This window comes from Culex quinquefasciatus, chromosome 2 (assembly GCF_015732765.1).
Source record: "Culex quinquefasciatus strain JHB chromosome 2, VPISU_Cqui_1.0_pri_paternal, whole genome shotgun sequence".
Lineage (NCBI taxonomy): Eukaryota > Metazoa > Arthropoda > Insecta > Diptera > Culicidae > Culex > Culex quinquefasciatus.
Genome location: NC_051862.1, coordinates 159,557,642 through 159,583,319, shown reverse-complemented (window position 1 = coordinate 159,583,319; position 25,678 = coordinate 159,557,642). Strand labels below are relative to the sequence as shown.

General features: G+C 38.8%; 2 protein-coding genes across 2 annotated transcripts in view; one reads left to right on the top strand and one right to left on the bottom strand.

Moving 5' to 3' along the window:
• Window positions 1–25,678, bottom strand: part of LOC6036048 (transmembrane 9 superfamily member 2) — a 39,116-nt gene that overhangs the window by 11,998 nt on the left and 1,440 nt on the right. The window lies entirely within an intron of this gene.
• LOC119766706 lies at window positions 9,140–10,243 on the top strand. Its single transcript, XM_038252049.1, has 2 exons — window positions 9,140–9,294; window positions 9,347–10,243. Exons 1-2 carry the CDS (start codon window positions 9,168–9,170, stop codon window positions 10,219–10,221), a joined length of 1,002 nt encoding a protein of 333 aa, XP_038107977.1. The 5' UTR covers window positions 9,140–9,167; the 3' UTR covers window positions 10,222–10,243.

Below are 25,678 nucleotides of genomic sequence, written 5' to 3'. Positions count from 1 at the left end.
TAAGAAAAATGTAATTACACTCCGACTCGGTCCAAACCAGGTCCCAGTACCGAAAACAACCCAATAAAAATAATTTTATGAAAAAAGGACGATAACTCATTTTTTAAATCATTCTAAAATCGATTAATTCAACCATATCATGTCATGCTTTCACTAAGTATATATTTTTTGAAAATGTAGTAAGTTTCAAAGTATAAACATGTTCTAAAATTGTTCACAAAATACCAGGGGGTGGCTCATAAAAGATGCATCCGATGTGTTCGGATGCATTATAATGCATTTAAACTTGCCATTTTATTGCCTGCCTTTGCTAACCAAACGTCTTTCTCCTTTCCTTGCAGACTAAAATAGTGCCGTTGTACTGACTATCACAATAGCAGCAAGGATGAATGCCGAAGAAAGGGGCAGATAAAGGAGCGGTTCTGGAAACGTGTCCAGAAGGTGATCGGTCTCGTGCCGCATCGAGTCATGGCCTTGCTGGATATGTTCGACCTGTCAGCATCGCAAGTCATCGCTGAGGCAAGTGTGGAATGGCCGAAACTCATCGAAGATGAAGTCAGAAAGAGTGGTGTCGAAATTTTCGATGATGCCGTAAGCCGAGGGCTCACAAGGTCAAAGTACGATGTGTTTGGCCGGCAACAGAACGATCTGGCAACATTCACTGTGCATGCCGCTGAAAAGCTTTCGATCGACAATGTAGGCAAATTGATCCGAAAGTACGGGATACGCCAATTCATCGAGGGCTCACCGGTACTAGCGAGACGGTGCCAAGAAATTGGTACAGACCAAGTAAATCCTATTGCTGACGATTCGAAGAAAATGCTTCTAGAGAAGTTGGCCAACTACTACCGTCAGCACGAGGAATGTGGAGTCGACCCCGACTACTTCGTAGACTTGCCAGTGCTTACCATTTCAAACACCGGGGACCAAGCGACAGTACGTGTTACGTGCGCAGTATGCAAGAAAACACGTCCCATGTGCAAGCGTTCTGGTGGCAATTGGGTTACGAATAATTATTACCAGCATGTTCGTACACATTTACGGGGAGTGGTCCGTAGAAGAGAAGAAGAACTGGCAAGTTCAGAAGAGGACACGGATAGCGATGGAGATGGCGCTCACGGGGATCGCGCTGTTGGTGGTGGCAGTGGAAGCGTTGAGGAAGCTGATGTTGGCGGTGGCAGTAGTGTAGCTTCGAGAAACGATAGCGTTGACGAAGCAGTTGTTGGCGATGGCAGTGGTGGAGCTTCGAGAAGCGGTAGCAATGAGGAAGCTGCAAATGATGGTGACAGTAGTGAAGCTGCTATTGTCGATGGTGAAACTGTTGTTAGCAGTGGCGATGGTGGACCTGCGGAAAGCGGTAACGATGGTACAGTAGGGTGTAATATCGTTGTATGGAAAAAATGAAAGATGGCCCAATTTGATGGGCACAGCACTTTTTCAGTTCCTTTTGGGGTCCTAATCACCCTCCCAAAATTTGGGAACGATTGGTTTTGTCTTCGCTTTGCGCAAAGCGATTGAAATTTGTATGGAAATTACTATGGGAAAACGTACTTTTTGTATTTCGATTTTTAAATTTTCACGTTTCACGGTATAATAAAACCCAGCACATAAAAGTTGCGCTGAAATGTGCTCTACAACTTTCCCGAAGAAAGTATGGTGCTAAAATGCTTCTGAAAAATGATATAGAGTTTTTCAGAAAAAAGATAAAACGATGTCTTGAAAATCACTTTGTTGCCAACACTGCCATAGCACACGCTGTGGGTGGTGTTCAGTCGGGGCTTTTCTTTCTCCTTGTTTGTCTGTGGTTTAGAAAGAAAATGTTTTCTGATAGTTTCTTTATAAAATTGGAAGTAATATTCTAAACACATTTTTTACGTAACCACCGTTATTCTACAATGTGACGTAAGCGCCAAATTGTGAGATTTTATAGCTTTCAGTGGCAATAAAAATATAATTGATGTTTGTTCAATGTGGACAAATTATTTTTATGATGGTTCATTTTTTTCATAAATTATGTTACTTATTTGAGAATCTGCGTTTTGCTTAACATGACGTAACCGACATTTTTATTTTGTGGTTTTCAGGAAATTTCAGCCTAATTTTATAAGATCTTACTTATCACGGTATTTTAGTTCAAGCAATACGGTTTTGGCAAAAGCCTTGCCGATTTTATTTTTCAATGAGATCTAAACGCCAAATGTTTGAACATCGACTGTAAAATAATCATATAAAATGGTTTAATCTATATTATCTATATATATAAAAAATTTCGATGGTTTTGTTCGAACGCGAATCAATTCAACACGGAATGTCTGATCGAGCTGCTCTTTGTTGCATTGGGTTCGTACAAGTCCAAGGAAGGTTTTTAATCTAATCTAATCTAATCGAACACAAGCGCAGCCAGTCCGAAGAAAGCATCCGGGAAGAACTTATGGTTAGATTACGCCTTGAGTTCTTTCTTGTCATTATTAATGATTGCAGTACTTTCGAGAACCTCCGAAATGTATTACACTCACTAAAGCGGCCCGGCCTACTGCGTTGCATTAACCGCAAGAGACAGATTCTATGAACGGAACCCACATTTCATGGAATCATCAGGGGAAGAAGAAGAAGTGGGGACATACCGTACCAACCACTTCGAGTTATTTATAGAATATGGTGTGTGGTGTGTGTGTAGGGGAATCGTTGGGAGAGGGATTGTTGTATTATTTAGTAAATGACCTTGTGACATTATTTCACCACTACGGATTAATTCACTCAAGGGGTGTTAACCCCTCGGTGGCCGAGTGGCTAGAGCATCTGATTACCAATCCAAAGGTGTGAGTTCGAATCCCACCTGATTCCATGCGTTTTTTGTTCATATTCAAAGTTCATTATAGTCAAATAATTTCAACGAGACCGGTCGGGAATCGAACCCGGAACCTTCCGCTTATGAGGCGGGAGCCGTAGCCATTAAGCCACGGGCCGGTCCTCATATAAGTCCAAGGAAGGTTTTTACGCCAAAAAGTGACAACTTTGGCCACTCTGGAACCGATTCCGGAAAATCTGCAGATTGTATGGGAAAAGCTGCGTAAAATCATATTTTGATCACAGGAGGATGAATTAGAGCAGTTCTCTAGGATTTCGGTCATTCGATTTTTTTTGTATTTTTTAATCCGGCTGAAACTTTTTTGGTGCCTTCGGTATGCCCAAAGAAGTCATTTTGCATCATTAGTTTGTTCATATAATTTTCCATACAAATTTGGCAGCTGTCCATACAAAAATGATGTATGAAAATTTAAAAATCTGTATCTTTTGAAGGAAATTTTTGATCGATTTGGTGTCTTGGGCAAAGTTGTAGGTATGGATACGTACTACACTGGAAAAAAATGATACACGGTAAAAAAAAATTTGGTGATTTTTTTATTTAACTTTTTATTACTAAAACTTGATTTGCAAAAAAACACTATTTTTATTTTTTTTTATTTTTTGATATGTTTTAGAGGACATAAAATGCCAACTTTTCAGAAATTTCCAGGTTGTGCAAAAAATCATTGAGCGAGTTATGAATTTTTGAATCAATACTGATTTTTTCAAAAAATCGAAAAATTGGTCGAAAAAATTTTTCAACTTCATTTTTCGATGTAAAATTGAATTTGCAATCAAAAAGTACTTTAGTGAAATTTTGATAAAGTGCACCGTTTTCATGTTAAATCCATTTTTAGGTGACTTTTTTGAAAATAGTCGCAGTTTTTAATTTTTTAAAAATAGTGCACATGTTTGCCCACTTTTGAAAAAAATATTTTTGAAATGCTGAGAAAATTCTCTATATTTTGCTTCTTCGGACTTTGTTGATACGACCTTTATTTGCTGAGATATTGCAATGCAAAGGTTTAAAAACAGGAAAATTGATGTTTTCTAAGTCTCACCCAAACAGCCCACCATTTTTCAATGTCGATATCTCAGCAACTATAGGTCCGATTTTCAATGTTAATATATGAAACATTTGTAAAATTTTCCGATCTTTTCGAAAACAATATTTTCAAAATTTTCAAATCAAGACTAACATTTTAAAAGGGCTAAACATTCAATATTACGCCCTTTTAAAATGTTAGTCTTGATTTGAAAATTTTGAAAATATTGTTTTCGAAAAGATCGGAAAATTTTACAAATGTTTCATATATTAACATTGAAAATCGGACCATTAGCTGCTGAGATATCGACATTGAAAAATGGTGGGCTGTTTGGGTGAGACTTAGAAAACATCAATTTTCCTGTTTTTAAACCTTTGTATTGCAATATCTAAGCAACTAAAAGTCGTATCAACAAAGTCTGAAGAAGCAAAATATAGAGAATTTTCTCAGCTTTTCAAAAATATTTTTTTCAAAAGTGGGCAAACATGTGCACTATTTTTAAAAAATGAAAAACTGCGACTATTTTCAAAAAAGTCACCTAAAATGGATTTAACATGAAAACGGTGCACTTTATCAAAATTTCACTAAAGTACTTTTTGATTGCCAATTCAATTTTACATCGAAAAATGAAGTTGAAAAATTTTTTCGACCAATTTTTCGATTTTTTGAAAAAATCAGTATTGATTCAAAAATTCATAGGGTACGTTAACCATTAGTGGACCCCTTTCCTATAGTGGACCCTCTAAAGCGTTTTTGATGAAAAATTCAATAAAATCACAATTTCAAGCGTGTTGTTGTCTACAAATCTTTTATTTGGCATGTTCAGCATAATTTAAAACAATGTTGGCTGACATTGACGTGTCCTTTTCACCAAAATAAGTGTTTTGAGTTCGACATCTGAAATCAGCCATGGCCACTAGCATTTTCACAACAAAACAGCATTTATATTTTATTATTGAATTAACTATCCAATCATTTTTGACTGATCATTTAACTTCAGCAAGTCGAAATAATGTAAGTTTAAGGAACTTTACTAAAATAAAGCGAAGAACTGCTCATTTCGAGCAAAATTAGGGGGGTCCAATAAAGGACAACGAAAATCCAAACTTTTCCAAAAGTGGACCCCTGTAAATTTAACCTTCAAAAATGAAGAAAACGTTGTATTTAAGCAAAAGTTTGTCTTAAACATACAATAAATGCTTGTTGTAATCAACCTAAACGCATATTTTTTTCAATTATGAGTATAAATATAGCTGTTTTCATGTTAAAAGTACCAAAAATTCTGAAGCCGTAAGAATTTAAAATTTATCGAAACTATAGTTAATTGTACTTAACTGAAGCATCATAATTGTAGTTTGAAATGATATTTTATAATAATAAATCAATAACAAAACATTTTTTTTAAATAAACGTGCGTGGTTTTATCAGCAACTGTAAAGCAACTGTATTGTTTAGTTTCGGTCCACCATTTATGTAATAAATATGGAAAAATTTGAATCAAAAAACATTTTTAAATTTATTTTGATTTTTACAGTAGTTTTTGAAAAGTTTTCTCTGATCTTTTACGGAAATAAATGTGTTTAAATGTCTGTTAGATTTTTCCGTTGTTTAAAGCCAAATTTGTTAACAAAACATATTTTTTTATGATGAAAAGTGAGCAAAATCCATCTTTTATTCGTTATATCTATCATTAGACCTACACCATGCATCAAAACATCCAAAATCGTTTAAATTTGGCATAAAAATAACAGTTTGCGTATAGTGGACCCGGGTCCACAATCGGATTATGGACCCGGGTCCACTATAGGAAAAGGGGGTCCATAACAGGCAAAAAAAACTTTTTTTTCAAATGGCTTTTTTTTCTGCTCAAAAACGAATAACTGATGAAACAAATAGTCAAAATTGTTCAAAAGACTTCAGATTTCATTGTTTTGTACAGAGGGTTATGAAAAAGCGCTTAAAATATTAAAAATTTGTAAAAAATGTGTTTCGGCTCTACTAGGGGGTCCACTAATGGTTAAAATACCCTAACTCGCTCAATGATTTTTTGCACAACCTGGAAATTTCTGAAAAGTTGGCATTTTATGTCCTCTAAAACATATCAAAAAATAAAAAAAAAATAAAAATAGTGTTTTTTTGCAAATCAAGTTTTAGTGATAAAAAGTTAAATAAAAAAATCACCAAATTTTTTTACCGTGTATCATTTTTTTCCAGTGTAGTCCGTATCCATACCTACAACTTTGCCGAAGACACCAAATCGATCAAAAATTTCCTTCAAAAGATACAGATTTTTGAATTTTCATGCATCATTTTTGTATGGACAGCTGCCAAATTTGTATGGAAAATTATATGGACAAACTAATGATGCAAAATGGCTTCTTTGGGCATACCGAAGGCACCAAAAAAGTTTCAGCCGGATTAAAAAATACAAAAAATAAAATTGAAGAAAAAAGACCGATTTCGTAGAGAATTGCTCTAGCGAACAAGCAAGAAACGTTAGGAAACCAAAAAAAGGGCAGGACGAAGTTTGCCGGGTAAGGCTTGTTCATGATAAAAAAAGAAATAAATTAACGTACCATTTTAATTGTTTTAAATTTTATGTTGCATATGGGTAATTCTCCGCCAACTCACACAGCAGTTGCCCCGACCCCTCTTCGATTTGCGTGAAACTTTGTCCTAAGGGGTAACTTTTGTCCCTAATCACGAATCTGAGGTCCGTTTTTTGATATCTCGTGACGGAGGGGCGGTACGACCCCTTCCATTTTTGAACATGCGAAACAAGAGGTGTTTTTCAATAATTTGCAGACTGAAACGGTGATGAGATTGAAATTTGGTGTCAAAGGGACTTTTATGTAAATTTAGACGCCCGATTTGATGGCGTACCTGAGTAAAATCGCGATAACTCGTGATGTTTATAAGCAAACCCATTATGTCTATAAATTAAAATTTTTGTAATTGTCTGCTCTACAACTTTGTAGAACATTGTTACACTCTAAAAAATAACCCTGCAAAGTTAGAAAAAACACGAAATTTTAAAATGAAAAATTTTGCTCTAAATGAAAAATTGACCCTTCAGGCCAATAAAGATTCGAAAAGTACATTAAATTTCCCATAAAATGACATGTTCCAAAATTTTTTACAGTCAAGTAACGGAAAATGGGAGAATTTTTAAAACTTTTTTTGTGTTTTTTTTTCGATGAAAAATTCGTTTTTTTTCGGAATTCTGAGTACGCCATTAAATTGGGCATCTAATTTTACATAAAAGTCCCTTTGACACCAAATTTCAATCTCATCACCGTTTCAGTCTGCAAATTATTGAAAAACACCTCTTGTTTCGCATGTTCAAAAATGAAAGGGGTCGTACCGCCCCTCCGTCACGAGATATCAAAAAACGGACCTCGGATTCGTGATCAGGGACAAAAATTACCCCTTAGGACAAAGTTTCACGCAAATCGAAGAGGGGTCGGGGCAACTTTTCCCGATTTCGTGTGAGTTGGTAGAGAATTACCCATATGAAACTTTGCCTTGAATTCAAATCCCGGCATACACCTGCTCAATAAACTTCCCAAAACATTTTGGAAGCAAACCTTCATTTGAAGTTTTACACAAGATGAAGATGAAATGCGCATTAAAGAACTTCCTGGAATAACATTTTCGGAAGTTTCGGTCGCACGTGGTTAATAAACGGAATTTGAAAATCTGAACGTAATATTTTTTTTTTCTCAACCGTTTCTTTTTTATCAGGGCCTCGTGGCGCGGTGGTAAGTGGCTTCGGCTGCCGATCCCTAAGTTGCTGTAGTGCGCGGGTTCGATTCCTGCCTTATCCTCCTGGCCTTCTATCGGATGAGGAAGTAAAACGTCGGTCCATTTGCGTAAAAGAGGTTTTGGGTGACTCACCACACATAACCTTCGGACGCCTATAAATGAGCAGAAACTTGCAACAGAGCTCACAAAAGACCCGGGGGTCGTTAAAGTGGATTGCTTTGCTTTTTTGTTCTTTTTTTATGCTGGCACAGATATCACTTCTCAAACCACCTTACAGAAAAAAACTCAACGTTTCTCAACTTAAAAAAAGGGAATCGAACAGCTGATCTAACCCTTCAAAGCTTTTAAGCCCAATCTTACGCACACAAGATCACACAAAAACTCACGTATACAAACACAGTATTATAAAAATTGAATCTTGGTTTTCGCACTGTAATATTACTGTTCTGATCATGACATAAAATAAATGTTTTAAATGTAATTCAAGTAAAACAATGTCAATGACCCCAATGTTAGTTTGTAAACAAAGTTACGTCATGTTAAGCAAAACGCAGATTCTCAAATAAGTAACATAATTTATAAAAAAAATGAACCATCATAAAAATAATTTGTCCACATTGAACAAACATCAATTATATTTTTATTGCCACTGAAAGCTATAAAATCTCACAATTTGGCGCTTACGTCACATTGTAGAATAACGGTGGTTACGTAAAAAATGTGTTTAGAATATTACTTCCAATTTTATAAAGAAACTATCAGAAAACATTTTCTTTCTAAACCACAGACAAACAAGGAGAAAGAAAAGCCCCGACTGAACACCACCCACAGCGTGTGCTATGGCAGTGTTGGCAAATAAAGTGATTTTCAAGACATCGTTTTATCTTTTTTTCTGAAAAACTCTATATCATTTTTCAGAAGCATTTTAGCACCATACTTTCTTCGGGAAAGTTGTAGAGCACATTTCAGCGCAACTTTTTATGTGCTGGGTTTTATTATACCGTGAAACGTGAAAATTTAAAAAATCGAAATACAAAAAAGTACGTTTTCCCATAGTAATTTCCATACAAATTTCAATCGCTTTGCGCAAAGCGAAGACAAAACCAATCGTTCCCAAATTTTGGGAGGGTGATTAGGACCCCAAAAGGAACTGAAAAAGTGCTGTGCTGGAAAATTAATTATGTTATTACACCCTAATGGTACAGCTCCTGTTAGCGCTGGCGGTGATGGAGCTGCTGGTAGCGGTGTATGTCAACCGAGCAGAAAGTCGGTGGCAGACTTGATCAATCAGTATCAATACGCCGGCGAAGGTAGCAGCCGTCACCATCATCACTTGCGGGGTGGGCGTTTTCTGAGGAGTGACAACAAAACGTCGGGAAACTAGAACCACGGGACAGTGCAGCCGAATGTCCTGTGGCAACTTCCAAGGCTTATAACCTGATTAAGCTCTATGAGACCATCGCATTTAAGAGTGCATGCAAGTTACACTACACCGATGAAGAAAAGGACATGTCGTTGTATCGATACATAATGGCTGGGAAGAAGTATCATGAGTTCATGGTTGGGAATGTTCCCGGCATAAGCCGAGCTACCCTTCTAAGGCACATGGACAAACATACAACGGACATTAAAGATGGTAAGAATGTTTGGTTTAATCTTAAACCTTCATTAACTTCCTATTTTTTCAGGGGTGATCGACGCGGCGGGTCTGAAGCGTTACCTGACCGAGAACGGCTATCCGCTGACGGTGATGCTTGCGGAGGATGGGACGAGGGTTACCCCGCGTGCCCAGTACGACGAGCGAACAAACACTTTGACTGGACTAGTAGCTCCGCTTGACCACACGGGACTTCCCAAACGAAACTACTTTGACGCCAGCAATGCGCAGGATATGGCTGACAAGTTGAAAAATTGCCGACTGGCAAGCACTGCATACGTTCAACTAGCAGTACCTCTAGATCCAAATGCGGCCCCGTACGTGCTGTTCTACATGGGTACGGACAACAGCTTTACGTATGCAGATGTACTCAAGCGTTGGCTTCACACCATCGACTTGCTGAAGAAGCATGGCATCACCGTTTTTGGTATAGCTTCAGATGGGGACCCAACTCTCCTGAAGGCAATGCTCAGCATCATGCAATTGGCAGATGTACCGTGTGATGAGCTAGGTGTTAGATTTCTTTGGAAACTTGTTCAGCGCACCTATCTGTACCAAGATATAACGCACACAGTGAACAAACTAGCGCGCAAGTTGTTCAATCGCAAACGAGCGTTAATGATTGGTACATCGGTGGCTAGCGTTACCCACCTCGATGCCCTGTTGGATAAGGTTTCGAAGGACAAACACGGTCTCACGTACGGTGATCTTCACCCGACCGACCTCATGAGCTTTCGACCTACGGAAAAAGTAATGGAGGAAGCCGTTATCAACCTGTTGGAGGAACATGTGCCTGGTAGCGAGGGCACGGTAGTGCTGCTCCGCTACATGAGCGCTATATACCGAGCATATACTGATGTATCGTTGGCGCCGATTGAAGCCATCTCAATGCTCTGGTACAGTTAATCTATGGCACAATTGTTGGGTTTAAATTAAACACCGTTTATTTCCACAGGAGGCGTTGTTTTTCATGCGGGCGTGGAGGAACTGGACATTGAAGAATAGAACAAGCAGCTTCCAATGTGTGACAGCAAACACGTACGCTTGTCTTGAGATAAATGCTCACAGCCTTGTGCTGGCAGCAAGAGACTGCCGCGATCGTGGCCGACCCGAGGAATTCTTAGTGAGGTGTTTCGGCAGTCAGGACGTCGAGGCGACATTCCGGAATCTTCGATCGATGACGACAATGAACCATACCCAGACGAACCTCACTTTCAAGGAAATCGGCGAAAAGCTGCGGCGAGCTCACATGCTGCATCAAATTCAGCACCGTAACCGTATTAAGTTTCGATTCCCTGGTCACACGGGTCCGACCAACGTGTCCGTGCTACCGACACTGCCGACGGATGCTGAAATAAAAGCCGCACTAACCAGTGCTGAGGGGAGGGCATCTGAGGTCTTGGGCAAGCTTGGCCTCTTGCAGGCTGAACAATCTTTCGAGTTTAGTGTACATGCCCTCGGGGACCGGAACTGGGAAGACTTGATCGTTTCCGATAGTGAGTCTGACACGGAGGACCATGAAGACCATGAACCCGGTCAGGAGGTGTATGAAGCTAAGCATCTGTTTTCAAACTTTTCGGGCCAGATCGCGCTGCCTAACAGCACGTCCGATAAGCACATCTACCTGATACGAGATGACCACGGGAAGGTGTTTCACGTTAAGAAGAGTAGTGTAGTGTGGATGCTTACTGCGTCTAAGGTTCAGGAAAAAGCTCGTATGATACGTTACAAACAGCCCATGCCTAACTAGGGCAAGCTAGGTTGATTAGGTTCATAAGTAATACATATTATATCATGTCCGTACTCTTGGAGTGTTCTTTACTATCCATGATGACACTCTGACTATGCAACCACTAAGGTGGTTGAATAGCCAGGGGGAGTGTTATAACCGGGTGTTTGTAGTTGCCTATTTACTGGTCTCTACAAACATCCGGTTTATACTCTTTATACAATGTTGCCCCTAAATGTATGCAACCCATGAAATGCACAAAAGTTTCAAAATTCGTCTAAGTCCCGGAAATGGGAAAGTTTTCATTCCTGTGATGGCACCACTGAGCTGAAGTGAGATGAGTACCCACAGTTGTCTGGGTTGGGTTAGTTTGAGGCGAAGTTCGCCTACTTGGAGGTGAAACTTGCCTATAAGGAGGTATAGTTTGCCTATACGGAGGCAAGGTCTGCCTATATGGTAAAGTGGAGGCCAAATAGGATTACTTGGAGGCGAGTTTCGCCTACATGGGAAAAAAGTTCACCTAAATTGGCAAAATTTGCCTAAGTCTGGCATATGAAAAAGGTTGACATGGTAGGCAACCTCGGGTGCGCATCCGTACACTTCGAAGGAATGTACCGTCCTAGGACTGGGAACATCGTGTGCGCAAACCCGCGTACACCCCATATACGCGGACTGGTGTACGTTGACTGGTGTACGTTGACTGGTGTACGTTGACTGGTGTACACGGACTGGTGTACGCCGATGAGCTTAGGTACCGGTATCCACGCTGAGACAAGGTTTACTTAAGTGGAGGCCAAATTGGATTACTTGGAGGCGAGTTTCGCCTACATGGGAAAAAGTTCACCTAAATTGGCAAAATTTGCCTAAGTCTGGCATATGAAAAAGGTTGACATGGTAGGCAACCTCGGGTGCGCATCCGTACACTTCGAAGGAATGTACCGTCCTAGGACTGGGAACATCGTGTGCGCAAACCCGCGTACACCCCATATACGCGGACTGGTGTACGTGGACTGGTGTACGCGGACTGGTGTACGCCGATGAGCTTAGGTACCGGTATCCACGCTGAGACAAGGTTTACTTAAGTGGAGGCCAAATTGGATTACTTGGAGGCGAGTTTCGCCTACATGGGAAAAAAGTTCACCTAAATTGGCAAAATTTGCCTAAGTCTGGCATATGAAAAAGGTTGACATGGTAGGCAACCTCGGGTGCGCATCCGTACACTTCGAAGGAATGTACCGTCCTAGGACTGGGAACATCGTGTGCGCAAACCCGCGTACACCCCATATACGCGGACTGGTGTACGTGGACTGGTGTACGCGGACTGGTGTACGCCGATGAGCTTAGGTACCGGTATCCACGCTGAGACAAGGTTTACTTAAGTGGAGGCCAAATTGGATTACTTGGAGGCGAGTTTCGCCTACATGGGAAAAAAGTTCACCTAAATTGGCAAAATTTGCCTAAGTCTGGCATATGAAAAAGGTTGACATGGTAGGCAACCTCGGGTGCGCATCCGTACACTTCGAAGGAATGTACCGTCCTAGGACTGGGAACATCGTGTGCGCAAACCCGCGTACACCCCATATACGCGGACTGGTGTACGTGGACTGGTGTACGCGGACTGGTGTACGCCGATGAGCTTAGGTACCGGTATCCACGCTGAGACAAGGTTTACTTAAGTGGAGGCCAAATTGGATTACTTGGAGGCGAGTTTCGCCTACATGGGAAAAAAGTTCACCTAAATTGGCAAAATTTGCCTAAGTCTGGCATATGAAAAAGGTTGACATGGTAGGCAACCTCGGGTGCGCATCCGTACACTTCGAAGGAATGTACCGTCCTAGGACTGGGAACATCGTGTGCGCAAACCCGCGTACACCCCATATACGCGGACTGGTGTACGTGGACTGGTGTACGCGGACTGGTGTACGCCGATGAGCTTAGGTACCGGTATCCACGCTGAGACAAGGTTTACTTAAGTGGAGGCCAAATTGGATTACTTGGAGGCGAGTTTCGCCTACATGGGAAAAAAGTTCACCTAAATTGGCAAAATTTGCCTAAGTCTGGCATATGAAAAAGGTTGACATGGTAGGCAACCTCGGGTGCGCATCCGTACACTTCGAAGGAATGTACCGTCCTAGGACTGGGAACATCGTGTGCGCAAACCCGCGTACACCCCATATACGCGGACTGGTGTACGTGGACTGGTGTACGCGGACTGGTGTACGCCGATGAGCTTAGGTACCGGTATCCACGCTGAGACAAGGTTTACTTAAGTGGAGGCCAAATTGGATTACTTGGAGGCGAGTTTCGCCTACATGGGAAAAAGTTCACCTAAATTGGCAAAATTTGCCTAAGTCTGGCATATGAAAAAGGTTGACATGGTAGGCAACCTCGGGTGCGCATCCGTACACTTCGAAGGAATGTACCGTCCTAGGACTGGGAACATCGTGTGCGCAAACCCGCGTACACTCCATATACATGGACTGGTGTACGCCGACAGTGTTGGTGGCAGCATGTAGCGTCGCTTGCGCTCGACCTTGCCAGCGTACGCCCCATATACTTTATCCGATGTACGCTCATGAGCTTTGGTCAAAAAATGAAGAAGAAGAAAAAAAAAAGAAAAAGAAGAAGAGAAAAAAAAAGAAAAAGAAGAAGAAGAAAAAAAAGAAAAAGAAGAAGAAATAAAAAAACGGGTTAAAAAAAATATTTGCATGACGAGTCGGGGTCACCATACACGCTTACTATTCCAGATGCAATTCCACACGGACAGGGACCCTGGGGTCGGGAAGTGCGAGATCGTCGACCCATGTAGTAGCGCACGCGTGTATGGTGGCCCCGTCTACGGGCACGGAAGAGGTCCCGCAGAGCATGCCTACCTTCGGGGGAAGCAATCTTTACCGGTTCCGGGAGTGGCCAGGACGTGACCAAACTCCAGGCTGGGGGGTACGGGGACTTTCGTTCAACACCGATGCATACGTCCGCGGACATGATGTCCCGATTTGCCCCGACTTGTGATGCAGGCGGTTGGAGATCATTTTTATTGCATACAAATTTTAAGTCGTCTTTTGGGGAACGCTCTGCTTTCTCGTACCTATGGGGAGTCAAGTTTGGTAATGGAGGCCCTTCATGAGCGTATATGAAAACTCCATCATTGAACCGGGATCGTCATACGCGGTTTTACGGGAGGTGCGCACTCGAAGATACATACACGTATCTACCACCGAGAGCGCGAGCCAACCGTAGACCGGTGCCCCCGTATGAGCGCAGGCCCGCAGAGAGGACCCGACGAAGGTGGGCGAGAGAAGATAGGGACGGAGACGGAGAGAGGAATCGGATACGGGTTCGGCTGTTCGGCGGGAGCTCACGAAAGTGTACGAACGCCCGAACAGAGAGGTGAGGTGTGGTGTGAGCGTGACCGTGTTGTTAACATGGACGTCATACGTGGTTCTACGGAGCGGTGCGCACTCGGAGATGTGTCGGAGATGTATCTACCACCAAGAGCGCGCGCCCATCCCAGACCGGTGCTCTCGTATGAGCGTACGTCCACTGAGACTACCTGACTGTAGAGGGTACGGACACGACGGGAAAAGGAATCGGAGAGAGGTACGGCTGTTCGGCGGGAGCGCACGAGAGAGTGTACGCGAACGCCCGAACAGAGAGGTGAGGTGAGGTGTGAGCGAGACCGTGTTGTTAACATGGACGTAATAGGTCAGTCAGCGATCGTATCGTGTATTACGTGTGACTAGTGTTCTAGTACGAACGAATGGGAACCTATTTGGGAACCTCCAGTACGAGGGTATCGAACCGTGGCTTTGAATGAGGTGCAATGCATTGGGATGACATTTGACTACATTTGGTTGACATTCGGGTGGCATCCGATGTGGTGAGACACCCTTGCAAAATACCGTATTTTTTGAAAATACTCAAATTTTCTTAATTTGCAATATCGGTATCAAAATTTATTAGAGTTTTTTTTGATAAATACTAAAATTATCAAAAAATACCGTTTTTTAAAATACTCCAATTTTTCAAATTTGCGTTATGGATTCATACATACATTCAAATTGTTTATGTTTCATATCATATTTTTTTTCGTTTTTTCGTCGTTTGATATCCATATTGAAAATTTGAGTATTTTCGAAAAAATGCGGTATTTTGTGGAAATTTTAGTATACAGTCCAGACTCGAATCGAAACTTCGGGCAATCGAACCACGAATCCTTTTTTCCGATGTCTAATTTTTGATTGTCGAGCTTAAAGTTAGGGGTCAACTTCAACTACGCTAAAATGATTTAGAATTTTTTAATCCAAGGTCCAGCCAAAATGGCGGCTATGCAATGTTGAAAAAAATACATTTTATTTTTTAATAGGCAATCAACAACTCAAATTTGACTAAAATGGGGTCGTACAACTCAAATTTTATGTTAAAAATAAGAAAATGTAAAGAAATTAAAAAAAAAATGTTCGTGATTCGATTATCCGAAGTCCCATACAAACCTTCGGATAATCGAGGCTTCGGATAATAGAGCCTGGACTGTATTGAAAAAAAAAAAAAAACTCTGATAAAGTGAAACAGCAAACAAAATTTCGCTTCGTTTGGTATCCATATTGCAAATTTGGAAAATTTGAGTATTTTCAAAAAAAATACGGTAATTTGGAAAATCTTTGTATTTTTCAAAAAAAAAAAAAAATAAAATAAAGTGTTTTTCACTTCACTTTCACTACAAAATTGCATCGTTTTTTTTTTTTTTTTTTTTTTTTTTTTTAATTTATATTTATTCAGTTTTTCTTTCCATGTACATTCATTCAGTTAAAATATTATTGAGTGTCCAATCACAATCGATGACTTTTCACCTCAATTTTAAATACTAGCAACTTTCATTTATTCATGAAATATTGTAGCTTTCGCTATTCAGTGATTTCAAATGTAGGAGGTCCTACATGTACAAAAGGGAAAAGGGATACCTTAAAACTAACTTATAAACTATATAAAGAGCGGATCAATGCAGCTGAAGACTGCAATGATTTTTGTCGAAATGCATCAATTATCTTATTGGACATAACATCCAAAGTGTCAACTTCGGCTAATTGATGAAGTTCACTGGTGCTGAACCAGGGAGGAAGTTTCAGAATCATTTTCAGAATTTTGTTCTGAATCCTCTGAAGTTTTTTCTTCCTGGTTAAGCAACAGCTTGTCCAGATCGGCACAGCATAAAGCATGGCAGGTCTGAAAATTTGTTTATAAATTAACAGTTTATTCTTGAGACAAAGTCTAGAATTCCTGTTTATAAGTGGATACAAACATTTAATATATTTGTTACATTTAACCTGGATACTTTCAATGTGATCCTTGTAAGTAAGGTTTTTGTCAAAAGCAAGTCCAAGATATTTCACTTGATCCTCCCACTTTAAATTTACCTCATTCATCTTTATAATGTGATGACTTTTGGTTTAAGAAAATCAGCCCTTGGTTTGTGAGGGAAAATAATAAGTTGAGTTTTTGCAGCATTTGGAGTAATTTTCCATTCTTTCAAATAAGAATTGAAAATATCCAAGCTTTTTGTAATCTTCTTGTGATGACACGAAGGCTTCTACCTTTGGCGGAGATGCTTGTATCATCAGCAAAGTGATTTCTGACATCCTGGGGCAAATCAGGCAAGTCAGAAGTAAAAATATTGTATAAAATTGGACCCAAAATGCTTCCTTGAGGGACGCCAGCACGTACAGGTAGTTGATCAGATTTGCTATTCTGATAACATACCTGCAGAGTACGATCCGTCAAATAATTTTGAATAATTTTCACGATATAAATCGGAAAATTAAACCTTTTCAATTTCGCAATCAAACCTTTATGCCAAACACTGTCAAATGCTTTTTCTATGTCTAGAAGAGCAGCGCCAGTAGAATAGCCCTCAGATTTGTTGCTTCGAATTAAATTTGAAACTCTCAACAACTGATGAGTAGTTGAATGCCCAAGGCGAAATCCAAACTGCTCATCAGCGAAAATTGAATTTTCATTAATGTGCGTCATCATTCTATTAAGAATTATTCTTTCGAATAATTTACTAATAGATGAAAGCAAACTAATGGGCCGATAGCTTGAGGCTTCAGCAGGATTTTTATCCGGTTTCAAAATCGGAACTACTTTGGCATTTTTCCAACTACTGGGAAAATATGCCAAATCAAAACATTTGTTGAAAATTTTGACCAAGCTACTTAAAGTTGCTTCTGGTAATTTTTAATTAAAATGTAAAAATGCCATCCTCACCAGGGGCTTTCATATTTTTAAATTTTTTGATAATAGATTTTATTTCATTCAGATCCGTATTAAAAACTTCATCTGATGAAAATTCTTGTTCAACAATATTCTGAAATTCTATTGAAATTTGATTTTCAATAGGACTCAAAACATTCAAGTTGAAATTATGAGCACTCTCAAACTGCTGAGCAAGTTTTTGAGCTTTCTCCCCATTAGTTAATAGAATATTATCACCATCTTTTAAAGAAGGGATTGGTTTTTGAGGTTTCTTAAGAACCTTTGAAAGTTTCCAAAAAGGTTTGGAATAAGGTTTAATTTGTTCGACATCTCTTGCGAACTTTTCATTTCGCAGGAGAGTGAATCTGTGGTCAATAACCTTTTGCAAATCTTTTTGAATTCGCTTCAGTGCAGGATCACGAGAACGTTGATACTGTCTTCGGCGAACATTTTTCAGACGAATCAGAAGCTGAAGATCGTCATCAATAATGGGAGAATCAAATTTGACTTGGACTTTAGGAATAGCAATATTCCTAGCATCCAAAATTGCATTAGTTAAAGATTCCAAGGCTGAATCAATATCAGCTTTGGTTTCTAAAACAAAATCATGATTTAAATTATTCTCAATATGATGCTGATACCTGTCCCAATTAGCTTTGTGGTAATTAAACACAGAACTATTGGGTCTGGTAACTGCTTCATGAGAAAGTGAAAAAGTTACTGGAAGATGATCAGAATCAAAATCAGCATGAGTCACTAAAGGACCACAATACTGACTTTGATTTGTCAAAACCAAATCAATTGTTGATGGATTTCTAACAGAAGAAAAGCAAGTTGGCCCATTCGGGTATAAAACCGAATAAAGACCAGAAGTGCAATCTCTGAATAGAATTTTACCATTGGAATTTACTTTTGAATTATTCCAAGATTGGTGTTTGGCATTAAAATCACCGATGATCAAAAATCGAGATCTATGCCGAGTAAGTTTATTCAAATCCCCTTTGAAATAATTTTTATTTTCCCCAGTGCATTGGAAAGGCAAATATGCAGCTGCAATCATAATTTTCCCAAAAGAAGTTTCAAGTTCAATGCCCAAACTTTCAATAACTTTTAACTTAAAGTCACGTAACGTGCTATAAGTCATACTACGGTGGATAACTATTGCAACTCCACCGCCATTTCGATTCATTCTGTTATTGGTTATAACTTTATAATCTGGATCACTTTTCAAATAAGTGCCAGTTTTTAAAATGTTTCGGTTATAACAGCAACATGCACGTTATGAACTCGTAAAAGTTGAAAAATTCATTTTCTTTCGCTTTTAAAGAGCGAGCATTAAAATTCATAATATTGATGGAATTACTTAGATCCATGATTAAACTTCAGGGTAAGAACAACATCATTCGCAAATTTTAATCCAATCTGGATAGCTTCCATCATGGATGTAGCATTACTCATTGTTTGAATCAAACCAAACAGTGAGTTTTGCAAAAAGTCATTTTTCAAACGTAACATCGCCGAGATCAGAAGATCCCAAAGCGTTGCCAGCAGAAAAATTTTCAAATGAAATTTGAGGTACCTGCCCAATTTGAAAATTGGTAGAGGATTTAAAATTCGTGGATGAACCCGAACCCGAAACGACGTTGGCATAAGAAATGCCATTGTTGTTACCTAACTTTTCCACGGTAGGGGTATTGTTCGAGTGAGACAGCACGAACGTTTGATTTAAAGATGCAGGTACAACCTGACTTTGAGAAAATTTCGGTTTGGATTTCGGCTGATGCTTAGCACGAGAATCCAAAACCTTTTTCTGATGGGGCAATCCCAGAAATTTGATTTGTGATTTCCACCACAATTTGCACATTTAAATTGGGTGACTTCTTTCACGGGACAATTGTCCTTGTCGTGAGAAGAATCCCCGCAAACCATGCATTTTGGAACCATGGCGCAATGATCAGTACCGTGACCGAATGCCTGGCAACGCCGGCACTGGGTCAGATTCTGGCCATTACCGCCATGTTTCTTAAAATGCTCCCACTTTACCCGTACATGGAACAAAAACTGAACTTTGTCCAAAAGTTTCAAATTGTTGATTTCATTTCTGTTGAAATGAATCAGATAAAATTGTGAAGTCAAACCAAAGCGAGAAATATTCCCGTTTGATTTTTCTTCATTGGTATTACTTGGGATGGGGCAAAGCCAAGCAACACCTTAAGTTCGTTTTTGATCTCATCCACCGACAAGTCGTTGGAGAGACCTTTCAGGACCGCCTTGAATGGACGAGCATTCTTGGTCTCATACGTGTAGAAATTGTGTTTGTGGTTTTTCAAATAACCAACAAAAGTTTGGTGATCTTGTAAAGATTCCGTCAACAAGCGACATTCTCCTCTTCGACCAAGCTGGAACGAAACCTTCAAATTGCAAGTTTCCTTGCAATTCTTCAGTTGCGTTCGAAAGCTGGCCAAATCGGAGACGGAAGTCACTACAATTGGCGGAGCCTTTACTCGTTTCTCGACGGCAGAAGGCTCAGTACGAGGAGAAGGATCCTTGTCAACAGTTTCGGATAAAACACCGAAACTGTTTGCCAATGGAATTTGAGGATTGACCTCACTTTCAGAATCAGAATCAGACCTCAGAAGAGGCTGTTTTCTTTTCTGTTTCCGTTAGCCGATTTAGCGTTCAAACGCTTCACCGACGTAACGACCAAATCTTCAGAAGATTTGCGTTTACCTTTGTTTTGACGCATTTTGCAAGCAAAGTTCTCTTAAAAAGATGGCTTCGTTTGTAAAATACAACAAAATTTCAGGTGGGGTTAGTCTTGAAAAGACTGTTTAGAATTTTAGAAAGTAACTCAGGTAGTCTTTAAAAAGACTGTGAATTTTGTTTGAAATAACTCTGAGCTTAGGTAGTAAAAAATACCGCAGCTCTAGTGTCCGTTCACCACGAAGGTTCGCAAGACACTGAAATTGCATCGTTTGATACCCATATTTTATGGGGGTTTGTATGGGACTTCAGATAATCGAATCACGAACAATTTTTTTTCGTATTTTTTCATTTTCATGTTTTTAACATTAAATTTGAGTTCTACGACCCCATTTTAGTAAAATTTGAGTTTTTGTTTGCCTATTAAAAAATAAAATGCATTTTTTTAAATATTGCATCACTGCCATTTTGACCGCCATCTTGGATTTAAAAATTATTAATTATTTTAGCGTAGTTTAGGGGTCATACCTAAGCTCGACAATCAAAAATTAGACAACGAAAAAAAATATTTTTTCGTAATTTGATTAGGCTGGTACAAATATTTTTGAAAGTTTTTGTCATCCCCACCCCCCCCCCCCCCCTTCAAAATTGGCTCGAAAAATCAGGGGGCAAAAAAAATATTTTTACAATAAACTTCAGAATTTCAATGAAAATTCAAGTGCAACCAGCTGAAATCAAATTTAAATACATTCTTCTGCGTTTAAAATCATTTTTAGCATGTTTGGGTTTATTAAAAAATCTTAAGATTTTTTGAAAATTTTCGATGCTAAATCTTTTTTTTCGATACAATTTTTGTTTTTGTCAGATCTTAGATTTTTTGAAAACTAATGATTGCAAAACAACTGAACTACACAGAAAAAAAAAGTTGAATTTTTGAATGTTGAAAATTTGGTAGGTTGAATATTACCTCTTTATTTGTGTAATATTACATAAAAAATGTGTAAAAATGTGAACCTGATGAATATTCATCAAAAACTGATGAAAATTCATCATTTTCTGGGGTAAAATTTATCATTTATTTTGCCACAAAATCTGTCACCATTTCCTGATGAATATTACCATCATTTTTTTTTTCTGTGTAGTGTAAAATGCATTTTAAAACACTTTTTTCATTTGAATGTGAAGACAATGGCTTGTTATTAAAATTTTTATATTTTTTTTTATTTTTTTGCCCCCCCCCCTTGACCTCGGCCAGAGCCGAGGGACAAAAACTTTTTTAAATATTTGCATCGGCCTTATCCGAAGTGAAATTTTTCCGAGGCCTTCGGATAATCGAGTCTCTACTTTCGTAAAAATACAGAATTTTGTAAAAAATAGTACTTTAAAAAAAAAACTCTATTAAGGTGAAAAAGCAAACCAAATTTTGCTTCGTTTGATACCCATATTGCAAATTTTGAAAATTTGAGAATTTTCGAAAATAAATCGGTATTTTGTGAAATAGTGAAACATTAGGTCCTTATCATTTAAGTCAATATATACAAAAAAGGGGTGTATCCCATTTGGCATAATGCCATTTGGCATAATGCCGTTTGGCATAACGCCGTTTGGCATAATGCCGTTTGGCATAATGGACGTTTGGCATAACGGTCATTTGGCATAATGACCATTTGGCATAATGGTCATTTGGCATAATGATGTTAAAATTTCAAAATAAAGTCTAATATTGTAATTGCTTTAAGAAGACCACATTAGGTTGTGATAACTGCCGGCGAAAGCTGATTTTTCATTCCTTAAGATTTTTTTTTCTTGATTTAAAAACTGCTGCACAGAAAAAAAACAATTCCCGTAATCGTGAATTAAGTTCACGAATATGAGATCCACGAAGGAATTTATTCATGAGTATGGTGCATTTGCACCATAAACGTGAATATATTCCTTCGTGGTTCTCATAATCGTGAACTGACTTCACGGTTTCGAGAATTGATTTTTTTCTGTGTGGCTATGGGTGCCTAGAACATGAAACGTTTGTTCAAAATATTGCTCCACATGCTGAATATTGTTCCCAGTGCTCTAGATTGAGCCAAATATGTTCGACATTTATGGAGCCAAGAATTGAAATGACTTTCTTCGGACTGGTCACTCTGGGTTACTTTGTGGTTAATATTTCCTTTAAAGAAAGGGACACTTTCTAGGCTTGCCATAACTGCACAGAAAAAAGAGGAAAATGCGCTTCAGCTGTGGTCACAACTCAATCGAGTTTTCCCTTCTTTTTAAAAAAATATTCACACATATCAGCAGTCAAGGGAGTTCAACTGCTGACACAAGTTGAATTTATCTTTCTTAAAAGAAGTGAAAACTTTCTTTGACTTGAGATAACTACTAACATGAGTTTAATTTTCCCTTCTTTAAAGAAGGTAAAACTCTCTTGACTGCTGATACAAGTTGAATTTTCCCTTCTTTAAAGAAGGGAAAACTCTTTGACTGCTGATATAGGTGAATATTTTTAAAGGAAGGGAAAACTCACTTGAGTTGTGACCACCGCTGAAGCGCATTATCCCCTTTTTAATGAATAAAATTCAACTTTAGAAGGAAAATTCAACTTTTATCAGCAGTTGTCACAAGTCAAGAAAGTGTTCATTTCTTTAAAGGAAATATAAACCTTGAGTCAGCAGTTGAGAGTTTAGAAAAAATGACCCACAGCTCTTTTGGGTTAGATCCAAAGCTGAAGACGGTGAATTAATATGTTTCTACGTATATAACAAAGTGGAATGCCTTAAATTTCAAATAGAAATCTCACTTTTGTGTATATTTGAATGGAAGTAGCGCCACTTGCTGATAAAATATTCAATTAATATTCACCCTGTACACAGAAAAACAAATTATGGTAATATTCATCGGGAAATGGTGACAGATTTTGTGGCGAAAAAAATGTGTGATATTACATCAGGAATTGGTGAATTTTCATCGGTTTCTGATGAATATTCATCAGGTTCACATTTTTAAACAACTTTTGATTAATATCACTCAAAAAATGAGTAATATTCAACCAACCAAATGTTCAACATTCCAAAATTCAACTTTTTTTTCTGTGTAATATGAACGAGTATATGTTGGCATGATGTAACAAAATGAGTGAATTTCGCGTACATTTCAGGGCATGATCCCCTGGATGCACTGAGCCCGAATCCCAAATATGATTGTGACAGGACCTGGCGCTTTGACTTTGAAATTTAATTGGGATTTAAACCCGCATAATCGGTGCGTTTTGGTTTTGAGTTTTGAGTCCCTTAATGATTTTTGAATTTTTAATCAACCTCACGAGCTCATAGTTCGTGTTCCAGGGCACAACCCAGGAACAACCAGGGAACCGAAGAGTGCGGAAAGATTCGTCAAATATTAAGAATGCTACAGAATTTATATCACCACCGCTGAAAACTTCAACTTTTTCTGTAAGCTCTTCTGGCAGCACTTGCTGCTACTGCAGAGAATTTTGCTTGAGCCTCGACTCGATCAGGCTCGATCTCGAACCAGATCGACTCGAGGTTCGAGCCAAAATTCTCAGCTTGAAGAAAAAGTTTAAATTTCCAGCGGTGGTGTTATAAATTCTGTAACATTCAAAAAGTGCATCGTTTTCTAAATGTCAAGCTTTAAAATGTACTGAAAACTGCTGTCCTCATTCAAACTGTAGTGCCGATTGATCCCAGTCTATGGAATTGAAATAATTTTGAAAATTTAATATCATTATGCCAAATGACCATTATGCCAAATGGCCATTATGCCAAATGACCGTTATGCCAAACGTCCATTATGCCAAACGGCATTATGCCAAACGGCGTTATGCCAAACGGCATTATGCCAAATGGCATTATGCCAAATGGGATACACCCACAAAAAAGGTTGTACCTTCGGTATATTTTTGAAAAATAAAATACAAATACAAATATTATTTTACAAAAAAAACTCTAATACAGTAAAAAGCATACAAAATTTCGCATCGTTTGATAACCATATTGTAAATTAAGAAAATTTGAGTATTTTCGAAAAATTACGGTATTTTGCAATGTATTTTGTGAACAATTTTGAGTACATATTTATGCGATCGACATATAGAGAGTCTGCCGTATTACTGGAAATCGAAGCAATCCGTGCGCGAGACTGGACGTATATTTTCAAGATGTCATTTTTCAACCCTAAAATAATTGATTAAAAAATACAAAGTTAGAGAAAGTAAGGATATTTAGCCGGTAATACTGCTGGTAGCCAGTGATAGCGATAGCAGTGGAAGATCCTCGTGACGCCCAGGAGATGGCGATTGCGGACAATATCGGCGGATAAGCAGCAGCTGGTGCACACCACTAAGTTACCATCGGTTAAAACGTCGTGTGGTTCCAGTCCTGATGTTCAAGATTATCAGCCAGGCCAGGATAGGTTACTTTCACCAACACCTGACTTGTCCCTCAAGATTTCACCGGAATCCAGGAAGTTGCTTGCTGTTTTGGTTCCGTACCAATTTGGTTGCCGGTAGTTCAGCAAATAACAGAATTCCAAGAAGATTCAAGTGACATTTCAAGACCGATGATGCCGGAGTTGAAGATTCCCGATTTGGTGAGATCGCTCCTTTTCTTATATCAAAATACACTGTCACTCATTCTAACATTCATACATTCCATTTAAGACTAACCACGCCAATTTACTATATACGCGGTAGGGTGTTCCCTTGGTCGTTCGCTGTGAGTTGTGGATTGCCTGCTTCTCTAATGAAGGTTCGACTGGGGGGGCATGCTTATTAATTTCTCGTCGCTCCATACCCTCAGTGACATGATGGGAGCAAGGGCGTCTATGCGAAGTGTCCCTACACCCGCTACAGATTTCCGGCGCTTGGGGAGGGAAGAGGGAAACCATTTTGTTCTATGCGCCGGTATTTGTAGCACTAAAATTCGTGCAAAAAAACTTATGCACGTGGGTGTACAGATTACGGAGTAAAAGATGATCGAATTGTTCACCTAGCGCTCACATGTGTTTCAGGACCAAGTTGCCTGCGGGTATGGGGATCATACATACATACATACATACATACATACAATTTTGAGTACATATTTATGCTTTGAAACTTACTACATTTTCAAAAAATAACGATAACTATCGTTATCGTTATCGAGCCTCGATAATTTTATTGTTAACAACCTTGTTTGCAATAAATTGTTGGTATTATAAATAAAAGTTACTTTTACGTCATTTGAGTGAAATAAAAACAATTTTTGGAAAGACCATAAAAGCGATTTAAAAATAGTAGTTTATGCAACAAGTTGCAAAAAGAGGATTTTTTCAGCACGAGGGCACGAGTCGTACATTTGTCCAACGAGGTTCACCGAGTTGGATAAATACGACGAGTGCTGAAAAAATCAAGTTTTGCAACGAATTCCATACAACATTTTTTGCAATTTCGAAAAACACCCATTGAGTGAAATGTTAAGTCGAATTTTCATGTATTTTGTCAATAAATCGTATAAATCAAAAAAAAAATTTGAAAAGTGTTACTTTTCGAAACAAGTGCTGAAAAGTTCAACTTTTCAGCACCCATTTCAGTGCTGAAAAGTAGAACTTTTCAGCATTTATTTTGAAAAGTGTTGCTATTCGATTCTGTTATTTTTGGTACAGAAAAGTATGCTAATTCGTCGT